The sequence below is a fragment of the Populus nigra genome, chromosome 13 (assembly GCF_951802175.1).
Source record: "Populus nigra chromosome 13, ddPopNigr1.1, whole genome shotgun sequence".
NCBI lineage: Eukaryota > Viridiplantae > Streptophyta > Magnoliopsida > Malpighiales > Salicaceae > Populus > Populus nigra.
The window spans coordinates 10,528,079-10,545,064 of NC_084864.1; the positions used below are offsets into that span (position 1 = coordinate 10,528,079).

Sequence of the window (16,986 nt, forward strand, 5' to 3'; positions counted from 1 at the left end):
CTGGTCCATAATACTTGCAAATGTAATGCTCAAATTGTCATCGGCATTTATTTGCCCACGCTAGCGTCTCTCCACACGTGTCCCTGCCTCTGGGTTACAGGTTCAGGGCTCTTTTTATAAACTCTGATTTGATAGTGTCCGAGGATATCATTGTTTACCCTATGTAGTCAATAATAACATTTTTTTTTTCTTTTTAGTTTTTAACATTAAATTTATTAAAAATTGATTTTTTATATATTATTTTGGTTTCTTTTCACATGTTTTATCATCGGAACAGTGTCATATTTTTTTTCTTTTTATTTTTCACTTTTGAGTCTATTATAAATTAAATTTTGTTATTTATTTTGTTTTCTATTATACAGAGTTATTGTGATCTAAATAAAACATATTTTTGCATTGAATTGGTGCTTAGTTTTACTATTGTCTATTTTTTTTTATATTGTTAGATAAAAGATGGTTCCAAAAATAAAACATAATTACTATGAATTAAGTTTCATGATTTATTCTATTTTATATTTTATTGAGTTATTATGATCTCAGAAGAAAGTTCTAGTATTGAGTTGGTATTCAGTTTTGCGAGCGTTTGTTTATTATCATATAATTAAATAAAAATATTTTTTTAAAAAAATTATTAAACTCGTTAAAGTTTATAATTTAAATTGTGAGTTTGACATGTTAAGTTGAGTTGACAAAAAATAATTCAATTAATCGTCATCTTAATATTATTTTGTTTTGTTAAAAACAAATCATTTTAAAATATTTTTAAAATAAAATAATATATATTTTTTAACCTGTTACCGAGTAATAAACATTATTTTTTTATCCTGTGGCGGCGTGGTTCTGGGAATTATCCAGTACCTACTATTTTTCTTGAAAATTAAGGTCCCAGCCAGAACTTCCATTTTCACTTTCATGAACTAGGAGGGCTCCTTTGGCAAAAGATTAGTACCATCTTAGGGAACTGACTTTGAGTCAAGCATGTATTGTATAAATTCTCAGCAATAAGGCAACGACTTCTAGCCTGTCACCCAGAAAGCTGAATGCAGCATGTATTTGCAGCAGCAATCTTTGGTAAATTGTCCGATTACTTTGGGATGGATACTAGTTTCGCTTTTTCTTCACGATGAGAGCAAACTTTTCTGTTCCCAGTCAGCTATGTATGTTCCTGAAGTATCTCATGTCCAAAAATGGGAAAGAGATGCCATGAGTTCATCAAAATTCACTCCATATATAATTAAAATGGATAAAAAGTACACGACTATATATAAATCAAAAACTTTATTCATATCAGCAGTTGATTGCAAAATCACACACAACCGAATTCAAAAGAAGGAAAAGCAAAAAATCAAGTCATGTCTTGATAAAACACGCGGGTCGGAAACAAGGGATATCTTGGCTATTTGAGTTTGAAGTACAAGATCAAGCTGATGACAACCACAAGGACAGCAATAATGGCACCAATAATCCACTTGTTCTTGTTGATCCTCCTTGACATGGCAGTCAGCACTCTCTTACTCTTACCGATGTTGTCATCCACTCCATGAAGCTGAAAATATTTGAACCATAAAATGAGTACAGGGCATATGGCGTTACTAGTTCCAAATCCCAATTCCATTACTTCCCAGACTCAGTGAAACCCTTTACAGTAAAGCACTGATTAAGATCAAAAGGAAACTGTGGTATGCTACCAAGGGCTGCCTTGCTAATAATGCATCAGAATTTAGAGTCAGTCAAACTATAACTGTCATTCAACACGTTCAAATATCACTAGTAAATAAAGAAAAAAACAGACTTGCTAGAATGAAAGTAAACAATGTTCAGAGACGGCAGTTTGATGCAAATGAAATCAATACCGTGTCATGGGCATGCAAGAGAGACTGTCGCTGTTGATGCAAATCTTGAAGAATAGACACACCAAGTTCCTCGGTTTCAAGCATAGTTCTTCTACTATCCTTGATTCTGTCACCGGACTGATTTAGCCTTTCTGTTGTCATCATCAATCTTGATCTTTGATCTGCTGAGGCCTATTCCAGTTGCCCAAACCACAATTGTCAAAATATATATTCAACACTAAGAACAAGAAAGAGACTCAGAATTGCATTGCAGATTTTAAGAGAAGTAGCCACAAAACAAAACTACACGAAATTTTGCTCACAACAGGCTATTCATTTATTCATCAAAATATACACCCAGATTGCTTTTGAGTTTTGATGCTGCACCAAAATACAGATTATTATTACTATTATTATTATAGCGTGTAGCTGGAATTAGAATTGTAGCACACACCACAATGACAAACAGCCTATATATATATATATATATATATAATGAAAATCATCCTACATAAAATCTACCAAAACAAATGCGTAAAAGTACAAGTACAAACCAACCCAGGGAGAGAGTGACATACCGTCAATGAATTAGCCATTCCAGCTTCCAAGAGCTCATCGCGAGCAGCTGCATTGAGATTACCAGAACCAATTCTTTTAACCTCAGTTTTCAGATTGTTCAAATCTGACTTATACTCCCTCAGCTTAGCCAGAAGAACTGCCTTCACATTCGGCTGCAAGTTTCTCGCTTCCATATCCATTTTCCGAATCTGCAAAATTAAACTTTTTAAGAAATAAATAAAGAATAATACATAAATTCCTGGGTGAGGAGAATCAGGATTAGGAGTTTTTTAAAGGTACCAAAGATTCAGCATCCTCTAATCCAGCTCTTATTTCAGATATCTTTTGCTTCTTTTGCTCTGTGCAAATAAATATATATTCCACGAAATCAAAATCAAAATTAAAATCAAAAGAAAATGAAAATAAATAATTGAGAATACGTACGTACCTCTATCAAGAGCAAGAGCAGCGGTGCATTTTCTGGATAAATTAGCAGAGAGCTCGCAGTATTGACGCTCGTATCCTTCAAATATTTCGCTCATCTTTTCCAATTTTTCACCTCTCTATCTATCAAAACCCAATTCCACAGTTCAATCAGTCAATCAATCACGATCGGAAATCCAACTACCTGGTATGATCGGAGAAACTGATCGGATTCTGGTAACCGGAGCTTCTCAAATCGGCGTTGGTGATGGTTTTTAAAAACGACAATGCACGTTTGCTTGGGACAGGACACGAATGAGTATGGTGGGAGGAGATATGTCACGTGTCGGTTTGTTCGGTCATGTAACTCGTGTCTGTTGTGTTGTCTTCGGTATGTGCCCCATCTGGTGATATTAGTTTTCTCTCTTCTGTAAGAACCGGGGAATATCCGGTTTAAATTTTGTAGAGTTATTTCAATAACGTCGTCGTTATAATATATATATATATATATATATATATATAAAAGATCCTTTTCATGTATAACAACACCACGAAATGTGTCTTCATCACTTATTGTATCCTTTTCTTTTATATTGTTGGCATTCTGCCACCTATCAAGAGACAGTAAAAAAAAAAAAGTATTTTAGGCTTATCTATTTAGAGTTTATATATTTTCGACTCAATTGTTTTTGAGTTTCTTTGTTTTAGGCCCATTGTTTTAGGTTTTTTTGTACAAATTTTACCTGATGCTACAAACAGACAAATCAAGTGTCGGTAACAAGAAGATAACAAACAAAAATCCCACAAAAAACATGGGTAATTTCCATTTTGTCGTCACCTAATCATGGCAGACAATAGCACATGGGTTCTGGAGAAATCTCCAGACTTTTCAAAAGCTATTTTGGCCTCCTCTGTGGCAACCCATCTATAAAAGGGGACTCCTAAACCTTTAGAGGGCAGACTATTATTTTCCCCTTAGAAAATTTTACTGTGTCCTCTGTAACCCATATCAATTCTTCTCTGTAACCAATATCTCCTGTATTGATTTACCTTACAAATTTAAGTAAGATTCTATTTCAATTTACATTATTTACATTCTTGCAAAATTTTATATTTCTGTATATTTAAGTATGCTCCGTGTTTGATCAAGGATCCTGACATTATTGGTCTTACCTTGTTCATTCGCATCAGAAATTTATTTATATTTGTTTGAAAATTTAAGTAAGATTCTATTAAAAAAAAAAGAGTATTTCAAGCTCATCTGTTTAGAGTCCATATCTTTTCGACTCAACTGTTTTCGAATCCCTTTATTTTAGGCCCATTGTTTTAGATCTTTTTCTACAAATTTTACCTGACGCTACAAACAGACAAATCAAGTGTTGGTGGCAAGAAGACAACAAACAAAAATCCCATAAAAAACAGGGGCAATTTTCATTTTTATTTTATCGTCACCTAATCATGGCAGACAATAGCACATAGGTTCTGGAGGAATCTCCAGGCTTTTCAAAGTGAAGAGATAACAATTGACTGATTAACTTATATATATATGCGCATTATGTGACCTTTTTTAAGGTTTTGATGTTTAGAAAAATAAAAAGATTTGTTAAGTGAAACTGAATTGTATGTTTAGGGTTCAATTTGCTTTATATCTCTCATTTTTGCTCTTCAACTTAACCTTTCTAGCAAACTTAGTCTGAAACATATTGCCATAAATAGCAAAGAAAATAACATAAAAGAATCTCATTCCCTACCTTGAATAGTCCCCTTCTCGAATAATCATTCCTTTTAGCTCTAGAATTAGTTGCTAATTTTAGAAATTATAAATAGACTATGAGAATAAATTCTAACTTGGAAATCTTTGTTGTCGCCTCTAGTTTTTCCTTGTAAAGCTTGGTTTCCTTGCTTTACTTGGACAAAAATAATGATTCTTACCTCTTTAGTTGTTGACTTTATTAGTTTCCTTTCTAGACTAGAAAAGTTATTGTATAATCCTCCCTACCTTAGGAAACAAATCTGATGCCCCTTAGTTTTTTTGGTGATCAAGGAAACTTCTTCTATTTGAATGCTAAGAATCCTTTCTCATAAATAATTTGATATTGATGAATTTGCCTTGCATAAAAAGAAAAATAACCGATAACTTTAATCATTGTAATATTAGGAAATCTTGCCCAAACAAGGCTTTCATAGAGTTGTTCACATTAGGCCCATGTTGTACTTGGATTATGTGATATTTTTTAAGATTTTGGTGTTTAGAAAAATAAAAAGATTTGTTAAGTGAAATTGAATTGTATGTTTTGGGTTTTGTTTAGGTTCAATTTGCTTTGTATCTCTTATTTTTACTCTTCAACTTAACCTTTCTAACAAAAATTAAAATAAAAGTCTAAAATACACTGCTACAAATAAAAAAAATAACATAAAAAAGTTTTATTTTCTAGCTTAAATAGTCTCCTTGCTCGAATAATCCTTTATTTTAGTTTTAGGATCGGTTTTTAATTTTAAAAATTATAAATAGACTAAGAAAATCAAATCTAACTGGAAAATCTTTGATTTCATCTCTAGCTTTTCCTTGTAGAATTTAGTTTTCTTACTTTACTTGGATAAAAATAATGATTCTGACTTTATTAATTTCCTTCTTAAACTAAAAGAATCATAAATTTTTTTTTTTGAATGCTAAAAATTCTCTCCCATTAAGAATTTGATCTTGATGAATTTACCTTGCACAAAAAAGAACAATAATCACTAACTTTAAATCATTGTAATATTAGAAAATCTTGCCTAAACAAGGCTTTCATGGGGTTATTAACACTAGACTCTTCTTGTACTTGGATTAGACTTTTCTTGTACTCGGATTAGATGAATTAAAAGCTGATCTCAAAGCTTTATAAGTGCCCTAAGTGCCATGTGTTCCTCTAAATTCATCTGGGCTCTTGGCTCAAACATACTGAGAAAACTTATTCAAAGTATTTTTAAACTTTTTTGTCCTAATATTTTTTGTACTTAGTTTATTTGGCATCTTCAACGGGTCAATGAAGTATATAGTCAGTCTAGTCATGCTGTTGAATTGGTTCTGATAATATACTATAACACAAGATTATCAAGGTTTGCTCGTACATGTCATTACTATTACTACGGGGCTTGGCATCTACTTTAAAAACTATTTCTTGAAATATTTTTGGATTTTAGAAGAACAGCACTTCAAGAATATTCGCATTTGAAAACACATGAAATCATTAATAACTAATTTATTTGTTCGAGGATTAACCATGGATCCTCCAGGTGGAGGAACAAGAATGGCCCTTGACAATTTCATTAATTTGGAGCCAAAATCATTACTATATATATATATGTTTGCTAGCATGCTAATCACTTGCCTAATCTACAGCTTAGGACGTAATAGTTAATGGAATATTTTAAAATGGAAGAGGAGGAATAACCATGAGCTCCCAAGTGGCAAAGCTTTGGCCAATTAAGGACTAGTACTTGAAATTAACTACTCTAATATAATTAATTAGATTATAAACTAGCTAGCTCTCATTAACGGGTCTAATTAAGCAGCAGCATCAACGGGTCATGGCTTCTTCTTCTTTTCTTTTTTCTTTTTTTTTAAATTTTGTTGTGAGAAATTTATTCGTTTGTTTCTCTATCACTCTCTCTTCCTTGTAGAGAGGATTCTTTTTTGGTTGGTTAAGTCGCCGGGCGGCGCATGCAAGACTTAATTTCTTGCTGCTACTATTCAAGCTAACGTATAGAGGATGGAAAACTTAGAAAAATGCAGCGTAGCCAACACCAAAAAGTGTGAAGCTGTTGGCATCTATCTATGATCTTGTTCGTCTCTTCTTCTGTCATGGCCCTACAGGACAACCTCCCCTCAAGATCTTAGACGTCATAGTTTACAGTTTCTTGAATTTGTTTAGATTGGAGAGAAAAGTGAGAGCAATTCAATAAAATTATTCTCTCCATTGTTAAGCACCATCATGACTTGCTGTAAAACTTTCACTTCATGTTAAATTTTAGTATTTTTATTATTAATAAAACATTAAAAAAAAGCATATTATCCTCATCTGGCTAAATGTTACTTGATTGAGGGGGAAAATTGTATTTTATTATTGTAATTCATTGTAAAATGAGTCTAGGGTTGCAGTAAAAACAATCATTTGCAGCCCCTTTTCTTTTTAGTTGATTTTTATTATAATCCCACCAATTTGTGATTAGGTACTAATCTCGGCATGTCACCTTCACTTCAATATTTAAAGATGGCTTTGCTCTGCTATTTTTTAAACTAAACGGTTTCATGATAATAATATTCCAAAGATGGATTAATATGATATATTGTTTAATAAATAAAAAGGTTTATATGATTCATCATGTCTCTTTATCGTGCTCGGGCTTTGGAGAAATCGACAATTTTAGACTTTTATCAGCAATTAACAAAGCAAAAATGATTAGTTTTATGCTACACATGACTAATAATCCCAAGTAATTTTCTTGACTTTTCAGGGCTTGAAAATGACTCTCATGGCAGGTTTCCTTTCATTTTATAGTGAATCAGGTTTTACTACGGACAATTTCGCATGTGAATGATTACAATATTTACATGGTTTTCAACATTCTATCAGATTAACAAGAAGAATACAGAAACACAAGAAAACAACAGTGTTACTGCTAAGAACTGAATCACCCTTGACATTTATGAAATGTGAAGTGCAATAATTTGGCAGTCCACAGCATCCATGGACATCTCTGCAGGAAATGGATGGGGCTGTACTGTAGTTTGTTTTTGTTGGAGCTCATTTAGGCTAGTTAAATAATGCATTAATCTCTCCATGTCTTACAATAGAAAAGCTACAATTTAGTCTCTTTCATGACAGTGATGATTTCTACGTTTGTCTCCTGGGTGCTTGAAGACAGGTTGCTTAGGGGAATCAATTGTATTTCTTAATTCAACTCTATCAATAAGTCTAAACAATAAAGATTGATGAAAAGGGTAGATTGACTCTTTCAGGCTTAGATTTCATCATTAAAATTAAAAAAAAAATCCCTGTAAACAATAGCATTGTAGGGAGCATTATACCCTTTGTCTGAGTCAAAGCAAAATTCATGGAATTAGCATCGCCTGACAATATATCCACTTGGCGGTGCTCCCTCACTGTAATTTAAGAGAAAACTCCACCTGGTTCCATAAGAGGCTTAAACTGAAAAAAGAACAAGGGAGTATGAACAAACAAGAAGACCATTTCAACTCTCCATTCTCATTTGACAGGATCTTCAAGACCCTCATATAAATGCCACTTGACCAGCCAACACAACATACCCAGAGCAATAAACATAGCTTCCAACAACACAAAAGAGAATATAAAGAACTTAGTGCTTATAAAGAAAGAAAGAAAGAAAGAAAGATATGGCTAGGAAGAGAAAGGTCAGTGAAAGTGTTGAGGACAAGAACTCTAGTGAAGGAACCATGGCTTGGGATGAGATGGTTAAGGAAGCAGCAGCAGCAGCAGCACTAGGAGGAGCTAGGAGAGCTAGAAAGAGATTTGTTGGTGTTCGACAAAGGCCATCAGGTAGATGGGTGGCTGAGATTAAGGACACCATACAAAAAATAAGGGTGTGGTTAGGCACCTTTGATACTGCTGAGGAAGCAGCAAGAGCCTATGATGAAGCTGCTTGCTTGCTTCGCGGTGCTAATACAAGAACTAACTTCTGGCCTTGTTCTCCAACTTCTTCAACAACTCCAGCTCTTCCCTCAAAGATTACTAACCTTCTCCTCCAAAGGCTTAAAGCAAGAAACAACTCTTGTGATCCTTCCAAAACCTCTCAGCCCCACAATCTGCAGCAAAAACTAGTGGAGGAATATAAAGAACCAGCAACCGATTTCTCAGACACCCAATTCACTGATTTCCTCGACCATCCAGACGATTACCCCGTGTGCAACGACGACACCATTAACACTAATGCTAGTGCATTTGATTGCACGACAACAAGTCTTGGGCCATGCTTAACAGAGAAAGAAGATAGCGGGGGGAAAGAATGGGACTTCGACTATAGCTGGAGTGATGTAGTGCAGTCATCTAGTGGTGATGGTAACAACTTGGGAGGTGAAGGAGAAGAAGATGGAGAGGAAGAGGAAGAAGGGAACGACATAGGAGCTTTGGATTTCCATTTTTTTGATGATGTTGGATCTCCTTTTTACTACTCTCCTTTCGAGATTGCTGAAGATATTGAGGAGCCAGTGGAGCCTGAGTGCTATGGAGATGAGCCTTCTATGCTTAAAGCAGCCATGAAGAGAATGAAATATGAGAGGAAGTTCTCAGCTTCTCTTTATGCTTTTAATGGAATCCCTGAATGCTTAAAGTTGAAGCTTGGATCAGGAAATGCCAAGGGAAAAGGACGTTCAGATCAATTAACCGAACTTCGAAATGCATGTAACGGTAGAAAGGAGGGGAATAGAGCAGAAGAAGAAAGCTTGGAAGTGATACAGAAACAGGATGATTACTCACAAAGCTCAACGGAAATGGGATCTTCTTCCTCTTCTTTGATTAATGATGGTGAATTGTCACTTTGGAACACTCTTGATTTACCTCCAATCTGCTTCATAAACTAATTGACAGAGGATCTTCCTTTCATATGCATTTCACGCTCCAATATATTAACCATCCCACATTCCATTTTTCACAATTGCTGAACTTCAGATTTTTGTTGACATGTAATATTAGCTTTCTAGCCAACAACAGAAAGCACCTTTTAATTTGTATCAAGTTCAGAAGTCATGAACAGTTGAAGAAAATTCAGATGTATAGAGCTATGAAGCATTTGAGGCTTGATCGAATCATTTGGACAGCAAACAAAAAAAGAACTGTGTGTCTGTTCTGCCCTTTAATTCTTAGAGCCCGTTTGGCAACGAGGTAGAGGTTGCGTTTCTTCAAAAACGCACTGGCTCAGTGTTTGGTTAAGGAAAAAAAGCTATTCACTGTGTATGGGTCCCACAACAAATTGCGTGCGAAACGCAGGCAATTTGAAAGCAGAAAAATGCTGCTTTTTTGCGCGGCTCTTGGAGAACAACCATGCTACACTGTTCAAACAGTGTAGCATGATACACTCCACTGTTCACTGAACAGTGGAGCATGTGAACAGTGCGAATTGCACTGTTCACGTGAAATTCTTTTTTTTTTTTTTCAGCCAAATAAATTTTTTTAACATTTGTATTTAAAAAAAACACTAGTATAAAATGAATTAATTAAATTCACTCGTACTGTAATATCAATTTTATACCTGATAATATTTATCTACGCTAAAAAAATTATGAAAACTGTAATTTTTATCGGATGAATTTTGTACGTAATGGAATTATAAATAGTTTAATGAAATAATAAAAAGTATTTTTTATAAAGTATTTTTTATTTCATGATGTAATAGGAGTAATTAATTTTACAATATTTAAATTTAAAATCATCAATATTAATATATATTTTTTAAAATTATTTTATAACCTCAATTTCAAAAGCATTTTTAACCAAACAAATTAAACTACTTTTTCTTCGATCTCAATTTCAACCATAGTTTTAACCAAACACCATTTTTTTTCAAACCACCCTTTGCTAAAAGTACTTTTTATAAAACAACTTTTTTCAAACCACAACCACAATCACTACCGCAATACCAAACACACTCTTAACTGATAATATTCACTTTGAAAGGATTAGTGGGGTGATTTTCATGAATTCTAGTTCTTGTTTTCCAGTAAGAAAATCTAAAGATGGAAAGCAGAACGTTTTGCAGGAATTTAGGAATCTGGACTTAGCCTTGAACATGAAGCTAAATAATCTCCTTTATTAAAGCTAGCTCATGATGCAAGAATTGAGGCTAAGAGTAGTGATGAACAATATCTGGCTTTGACCAGAGAAACCATTACAAGAAAGCCTAGGAAGGGATCTTAGTTTTTTCTCGTTGGATTTTTTTCTGAGGAGGTAGCAGAGCAATGAGGTTTATGATGTGAAGCTAGCTGGCACCAATTGGTGCTAGCTAAGTCAACAAAGTGGGTATCAATTCGGTGCCACTTGCCTTACTTTTGTCTTTTGCAAGACAAAGACAAAGATGCTTGCCTATAAATAGGCAGTGCATCCTTGCCATATAGAACACAACACAAGAGAGAAATAAGAGAGAAGAAGAGGAGAGTGAGAGAGGGAAAGTAATCCCATAAAATTATGAGGTATTTGTGAGATAGTAAGTGAGGTGTTTTCTCTTAGTAATAGAGAGATTTCAATTGTTCTCCTATTAGTAGAGAGAGGTTGTAATTCTCACATTACTTAGTAAAATCCTTCTATACTTGCCCGGGGATGTAGCCAAATTGGGTGAACCACGTAAATTCTTGTGTGTCTAATTTTTCATTTTATCATATCCCTTGCCTTTTATCTTATTGGGTTTGCATGTCAGTATCCTAACAGTGATATCAGAGCTTTCTGGTTGGCGTTGTTAATACACAAAAGTTATTCGTGTATACAGTTACTATTCACGTCTACGACACTATTCACCTATACGGTACTGTTCACATACGTTACTGTTGGCGTATATAGAAAGTCAGTGCAGTGATTAAATACAGGCTAGGAAGTTTTGTCTAAGGAGATTGAGTTTTAAACGGGACTGTTTGCGACCCCTTCAATCTTTCCTGGGAACTTACTTAGTGAAGTATTATTCACACGATACTATTTCTGTATACGTTACAGATCTGTGAAACAGTGATAGCTGAATAGATCACGGTGAATAAAATGGCAGCAAAGTATGAGATTGAGAGGTTCAATGGGAGCAATTTCTCTGAGAGGTTCAATGGGAGCAATTTCTCACTCTGGAAAATTAGAATCAAGGCAATCTTAAGGAAAGACAATTGCTTGGCAGCAAATGAGGATCGGCCCGCGAAGATTACTGATAATGCAAAATGGAATGAGATGGATGGCAATGCTATTGCTAACATACATTTAGCATTAGTCGATGAAGTATTATTAAGTGTAGTGGAGAAGAAAACAACTAAGGAGATAAGGGAGACTCTAACAAAGCTATATGAGTCCAAGTCTTTGCACAATAAGATTTTCTTAAAGCAGAGACTTTATACCCTTCGAATGGCAGAAACCACGGCGGTGACTGACCACATCAACACAATAAGAACTGTGGCAGAGAAGAAAACAGCTAAGGAGATATGGGAGACTCTAATAAAGTTATATGAGTCAAAGTCTTTGCACAATAAGATTTTCCTAAAGCGGAGACTTTATACCCTTCGAATGGTAGAAACCACGGCGGTGATTGACCACATCAACACAATAAGAACTCTATTTTCACAACTCACTACATTGGGTCAACAAATAGAGGAAAGTGAACGTGCAGAGCTTTTACTTCAAAGTCTTCCAGATTCATATGATCAGCTCATTATCAACTTGACCAATAATATCCTCACAGACTATTTAGTCTTTGATGATGTTGCGATTGCCATATTGGAAGAAGAAAATAGGCGTAAAAATAAAGGAGATAGAAATAGTTCAAACTAAACAGAGGCATTGTTGGTGTCAAGAGGGAGATCAACGGAGCGTGGCTTCAGTGGGAGTCAAAGACAGGGGAGGTCCAAATCAAGAAGTAAGAAGACTGTGAAATGCTACAATTATGGCAGAAAAGGGCACTTCAAAAGGGATTGTTGGTTTAAAAAAGGTATAAAGAATACTGCAGAGTCATTAAAACCTCAATGATGTGTTGCAAACACCTCAGAAGATGGAGAGGTTTTATATAGTGAAGCAGTGACAATCTCTACAGATAGAGAAGAGCTCACTGAGGTTTGGCTAATGGATTCAGGAGCAACATGGCATATGACTCCTAATCGAGATTGGTTCCACACATATGAACCCATATCTGGAGGCATAGTGTTCATAGGTGATAATCATGCTTTAGAGATTGCCGACATTGGCACCATTAAATTGAAGATGTATGATGACTTAATTCCTACTATTTCAGGAGTGCGACATGTGAAAGAATTGAAGAAAAATCTTTTGTTTGTAGGACAATTTGATAGTCTTGGTTGTAAGATCCGAACAGACAATGGAATAATAAAAATTATCAAAGGAGCGCTGGTGGTTTTAAAGGCAAGAAAGACAGTTGCAAACATGTTTGTATTAATGGGAGAAACACATCATGGGACAGAAACATCAATCGCATCAGCCAGTTCTGTAGAAGAGAAGACGATGATGTGGCATCAAAAACTAGGCCACATGTCAGAGAAAGGTTTGAAAGTTCTCTCTGATCAGAAGTTACTCCTTGGGCTTACAAAGGTTACTTTACCTTTTGTGAGCACTGTGTTACAAATAAACAGCACAAGTTGAAGTTTGGCACATCAACAACTAAGAGCAAATGCATCTTAGACTTGATTCACTATGATGTTTGGCAAGCACCAGTTGTATCCTTGAGAGGAGCAAGATATTTTGTATCATTTATAGATGACTTCTTCAGGAGATGTTGGGTGTATCCAATTAGAAGAAAAACAGATGTGCTTGCAGTCTTTAAAACTTTCAAAGCGCGAGTAAAGAAGATTAAGTGTTTGAGGACTGACAATGGAGGAGAATATACCAGTGATGAATTTAATAACTTTTGTCAACATGAAGGTATCAAAAGGCAGTTCACAACGGCATACACTCCACAGCAAAATGAAGTGGAAGAGTGGATAAACAGAACTCTATTAGAAAGAACAAGAGCAATGTTAAAGGCTGCAGTCTAGGAAAGTCATTCTGGGCAAAAGCAGTCAATACCGTCTGTTATGTGATAAATTGATCTCCATCAACTGCAATTGAGCTAAAGACACTGATAGAGATGTGGACTGGAAAACCAGCTGATTATTCTCGATTGCGTATATTTGGAAGTCCTGTGTACGTGATGTACAATACTCAAGAAGTGAGCAAACTGGATTCAAAATCCAGAAAATATGTATTCTTGGGATATGCTGATGGAGTGAAGGGGTATCGCTTGTGGGATCTCACTGCCCACAAAGTAGTCATCAACAGAGATGTTATATTTATAGAAGATAAAATGCAAATAGAAGAACATAATAGCATTTTAAAGGAGACTACAATAGTCCAAATGGAAAATACTCAGAATCATACTTCTTCTGAAGCTGCACCAGAGCATGAAGAACAAGAACAAACAGAGTCTGAAACTCCTGAAGTTCGACGGTTAACTCGTGAAAGAAGACCACCGGCTTGGCACTCAGAATATGTTACTGAGAGCAACATTGCATACTGTCTTCTAACAGAGGATGGAGAGCCATTAACTTTCCACAAGACTATCAAAAGCACAGATGTATCTATGTGGATGACAGCAATGCAAGAAAAGATTGAAGCTCTACACAAGAATAATACTTGGGATCTTGTTCCATTACCACAAGGAAGAAAGGTCATTGGCAACAAATGGGTTTACAAGATAAAGTGTGATGGCAATGATCAAGTGGAGCGGTATCGTGCAAGATTGGTGGTGAAAGGATATTCTTAGAAAGAAGGATTAGACTTTAATGAGATATTTTCCCCGGTGGTACGACTTACTACAATCAGAGTAGTCTTGGCGATGTGTGCTATATTTGATCTTCACTTAGAGCAGTTAGATGTGAAAACTGCATTTCTTCATGGAGAACTTGAAGAAGAAATTTATATGCTCCAACTAGAGGGTTTTGCTGAAACATGCAAGGAGAACTTGGTTTGCAGGTTGAACAAATCTCTATACGGTCTCAAACAGGCGCCGAGGTGTTGGTACAAGAGATTTGATTCCTTCATAATTAGCCTTGGGTACAACAAACTCAGTTTAGACCATTGTACGTATTACAAGAGGTTTGAAGAAAATGATGTTTTCATCATTCTGTTGTTGTATGTAGATGACATGTTGGTAATAGGCCCCAACAAAGATCGAGTCCAAGAATTGAAGACACAGTTGGTTAGGGAGTTTGATATGAAGGACTTGGGACCAGGAAACTAAATTTTAGGGATGCAAATTCACTGAGACAGAAGTAAGAGGAAGATTTAGCTTTCTCAAAAGAATTATTTGAAAAAGATCTTGCGACGCTTCAACATGCAAGATTGTAAGCCAATTTCCACCCCACTTCCTATTAACTTCAAATTATCCTCAAGTATGTCTCCTAACAATGAAGCAGAGAGGATGGAGATGTCTCGAGTACCGTATGCATCAGCAGTGGGAAGTTTAATGTTTACCATGATATGTACAAGACTAGACATTGCACAAGCAGTGGGAACAGCTAGTTGATACATGGCAAATCCTGGTAGAGAGCATTGGAATACTATTAAGAGGATCTTGAGATACATCAAGGGTACCTCATATGCTGTATTATGTTATGGAGGATCAAAATTTACTGTCAGAGGTTATGTTGATTCAGATTTTGTTGGTGACCTTGAGAAAAGAAAATCCACTACAGGTTATGTGTTCATAATTGCAGGAGGAGCTGTGAGCTGGGTCTCTAAACTTCAGACTGTTGTAGCTTTATCCACAACAGAAGCTGAGTAAATGACAGCTACACAAGCTTGTAAAGAAGCAATATGGATGAAGAAACTTATGGAGGAGCTCGGGCACAAACAAGAGAAGATTCTTTTGTATTGTGATAGTTAGAGTGCTTTGCATATTGCAAGGAATCCAGCGTTTCATTCAAGAACAAAACACATAGATGTTCAATATCACTTTGTTCGTGAAGTGGTGGAAGATGGAAGTGTAGATTTTCAGAAGGTTCACACAAAGGAAAACTCAGCAGATGTTTTAACCAAACCAGTCAACACTGACAAGTATATATGGTGCAGATCCTCTTATGGCCTAGCAGAAATGTAAGCAGCATGAAAATGACATGTGTAGAAATGATAGAAGAATCATAAATGATTAAGTGTGAAGACTTGATTAAATCATCAAAGTCTTCAAGTGGGAGAATGTGAAGCTAGCTAGCACTAATTGGTGCTAGTTAAGTCAACAAAGTGGGCACCAATTCGGTGCCATTTGCAGACTAATTGGTGCCACTTGCCTTGCTCTTGTCTTTTGCAAGACAAAGGCAAGGATGCTTGCCTATAAATAAACAGTGCATCCTTGCCATATAGAACACAACACAAGAGAGAAATAAGAGAGAAGAAGAGGAGAGTGAGAGAGGGAAAGTAATCCCACAAAATTGTGAGGTATTTGTGAGATAGTAAGTGAGGTGTTTTCTCCTAGTAATAGAGAGATTTCAGTTGTTCTCCTATTAGTAGAGAAAGGTTGTAATTCCCACATTACTTAGTAAAATCCTTCTATACTTGCCCGTGGATGTAGCCAAATTAGGTGAACCATGTAAATTCTTGTGTGTCTAATTTTTTATTTTATCCTATCGCTTGCTTTTTATCTTATTGGATTTGCATGTCAGTATCCTAACATATGAGATAGCATATTATTTGCACTGGTGAAAACAAACTGCCATCAGCCAAAACCTATTCTCTATGACTTCTACCATCTTCTTTTGGCAGGTTGGAACATTTGGATTGCCATGCCAATACTCTAAGATGAAGTATTTCTCTTCATTCGAACAAAAAAAACAACAACAGGATGAAAAGAACATAAAAAAAGAAAAAGAAAAAAAAAACCACGGCAGCTGGTTGTTTTGAGCAGAGTGTCAAGTGAATGGTGCCTTCCACTTCTACCGAAACAAAAGCAGCACAGCAATAGAGTCAACTGTTGTTAAAAATGAATCGGCAAGTACGATCAAACCCTTTTCTTCTTTTTCATGGCCTGGCCACTTTACAGCCATAAACATGGCAGGAGCACCTCTGCACGCATGTTCAGGCGTTTTAGCCCATCATCCTGCGCTGAAGTTAGGGTAATGGGGTTACCACTCATGTATCGTTTGTTATCCTGGATTATCAGCAAATGTCATAGATCTGCCCCTGCCTGTAGAGATATGGTCATTTGTCCGTATATGATTTGCCAAAATCAAATGAAGAGAATCGTAAAAGGAGTCAAATAGTTGGGAAGGCTGACAGAAATTTTTTTTTGTACCATTTACACTTGAGTTACTGTTTGTTTGCTCACGTTATATATATAATGTTAATATGACTCAAGAAATCAAGGATTAACAAAATAGCATAATTTTTATATGAAACCGTGATTTTTTTCTAAAAAATTATAAAAAATT

The 16,986-nt window shown here is 35.5% G+C and overlaps 2 protein-coding genes across 2 annotated transcripts; one reads left to right on the forward strand and one right to left on the reverse strand.

Moving 5' to 3' along the window:
* Positions 1 to 1,263: 1,263 nt before the first annotated feature.
* On the reverse strand, positions 1,264 to 3,188 carry LOC133670729 (vesicle transport v-SNARE 13-like). Its single transcript, XM_062091312.1, has 5 exons — positions 2,839 to 3,188; positions 2,691 to 2,749; positions 2,411 to 2,599; positions 1,854 to 2,024; positions 1,264 to 1,546 (listed from the first exon to the last, which is right to left on the reverse strand). Exons 1-5 carry the CDS (start codon positions 2,930 to 2,932, stop codon positions 1,397 to 1,399), a joined length of 663 nt encoding a protein of 220 aa, XP_061947296.1. The 5' UTR covers positions 2,933 to 3,188; the 3' UTR covers positions 1,264 to 1,396.
* Positions 3,189 to 8,012: 4,824 nt separating this feature from the next.
* On the forward strand, positions 8,013 to 9,442 carry LOC133670433 (ethylene-responsive transcription factor ERN1-like). The gene has a single exon (XM_062090931.1). It carries the CDS (start codon positions 8,212 to 8,214, stop codon positions 9,412 to 9,414), a length of 1,203 nt encoding a protein of 400 aa, XP_061946915.1. The 5' UTR covers positions 8,013 to 8,211; the 3' UTR covers positions 9,415 to 9,442.
* Positions 9,443 to 16,986: the final 7,544 nt, after the last annotated feature.

Bases quoted from the DNA above. Each gene is read 5' to 3' on its own strand.
- LOC133670729 (XM_062091312.1), bottom strand. From the start codon at position 2,932: ATGAGCGAAATATTTGAAGGATACGAGCGTCAATACTGCGAGCTCTCT. The intron at 2,600-2,690 runs GTACCTTTAAAA...TTAATTTTGCAG, and splicing joins TAGAGGATGCTGAATCTTTG to ATTCGGAAAATGGATATGGA. The intron at 1,547-1,853 runs GTATTGATTTCA...AAATATTTTCAG, and splicing joins TCTTGCATGCCCATGACACG to CTTCATGGAGTGGATGACAA.
- LOC133670433 (XM_062090931.1), top strand. From the start codon at position 8,212: ATGGCTAGGAAGAGAAAGGTCAGTGAAAGTGTTGAGGACAAGAACTCT.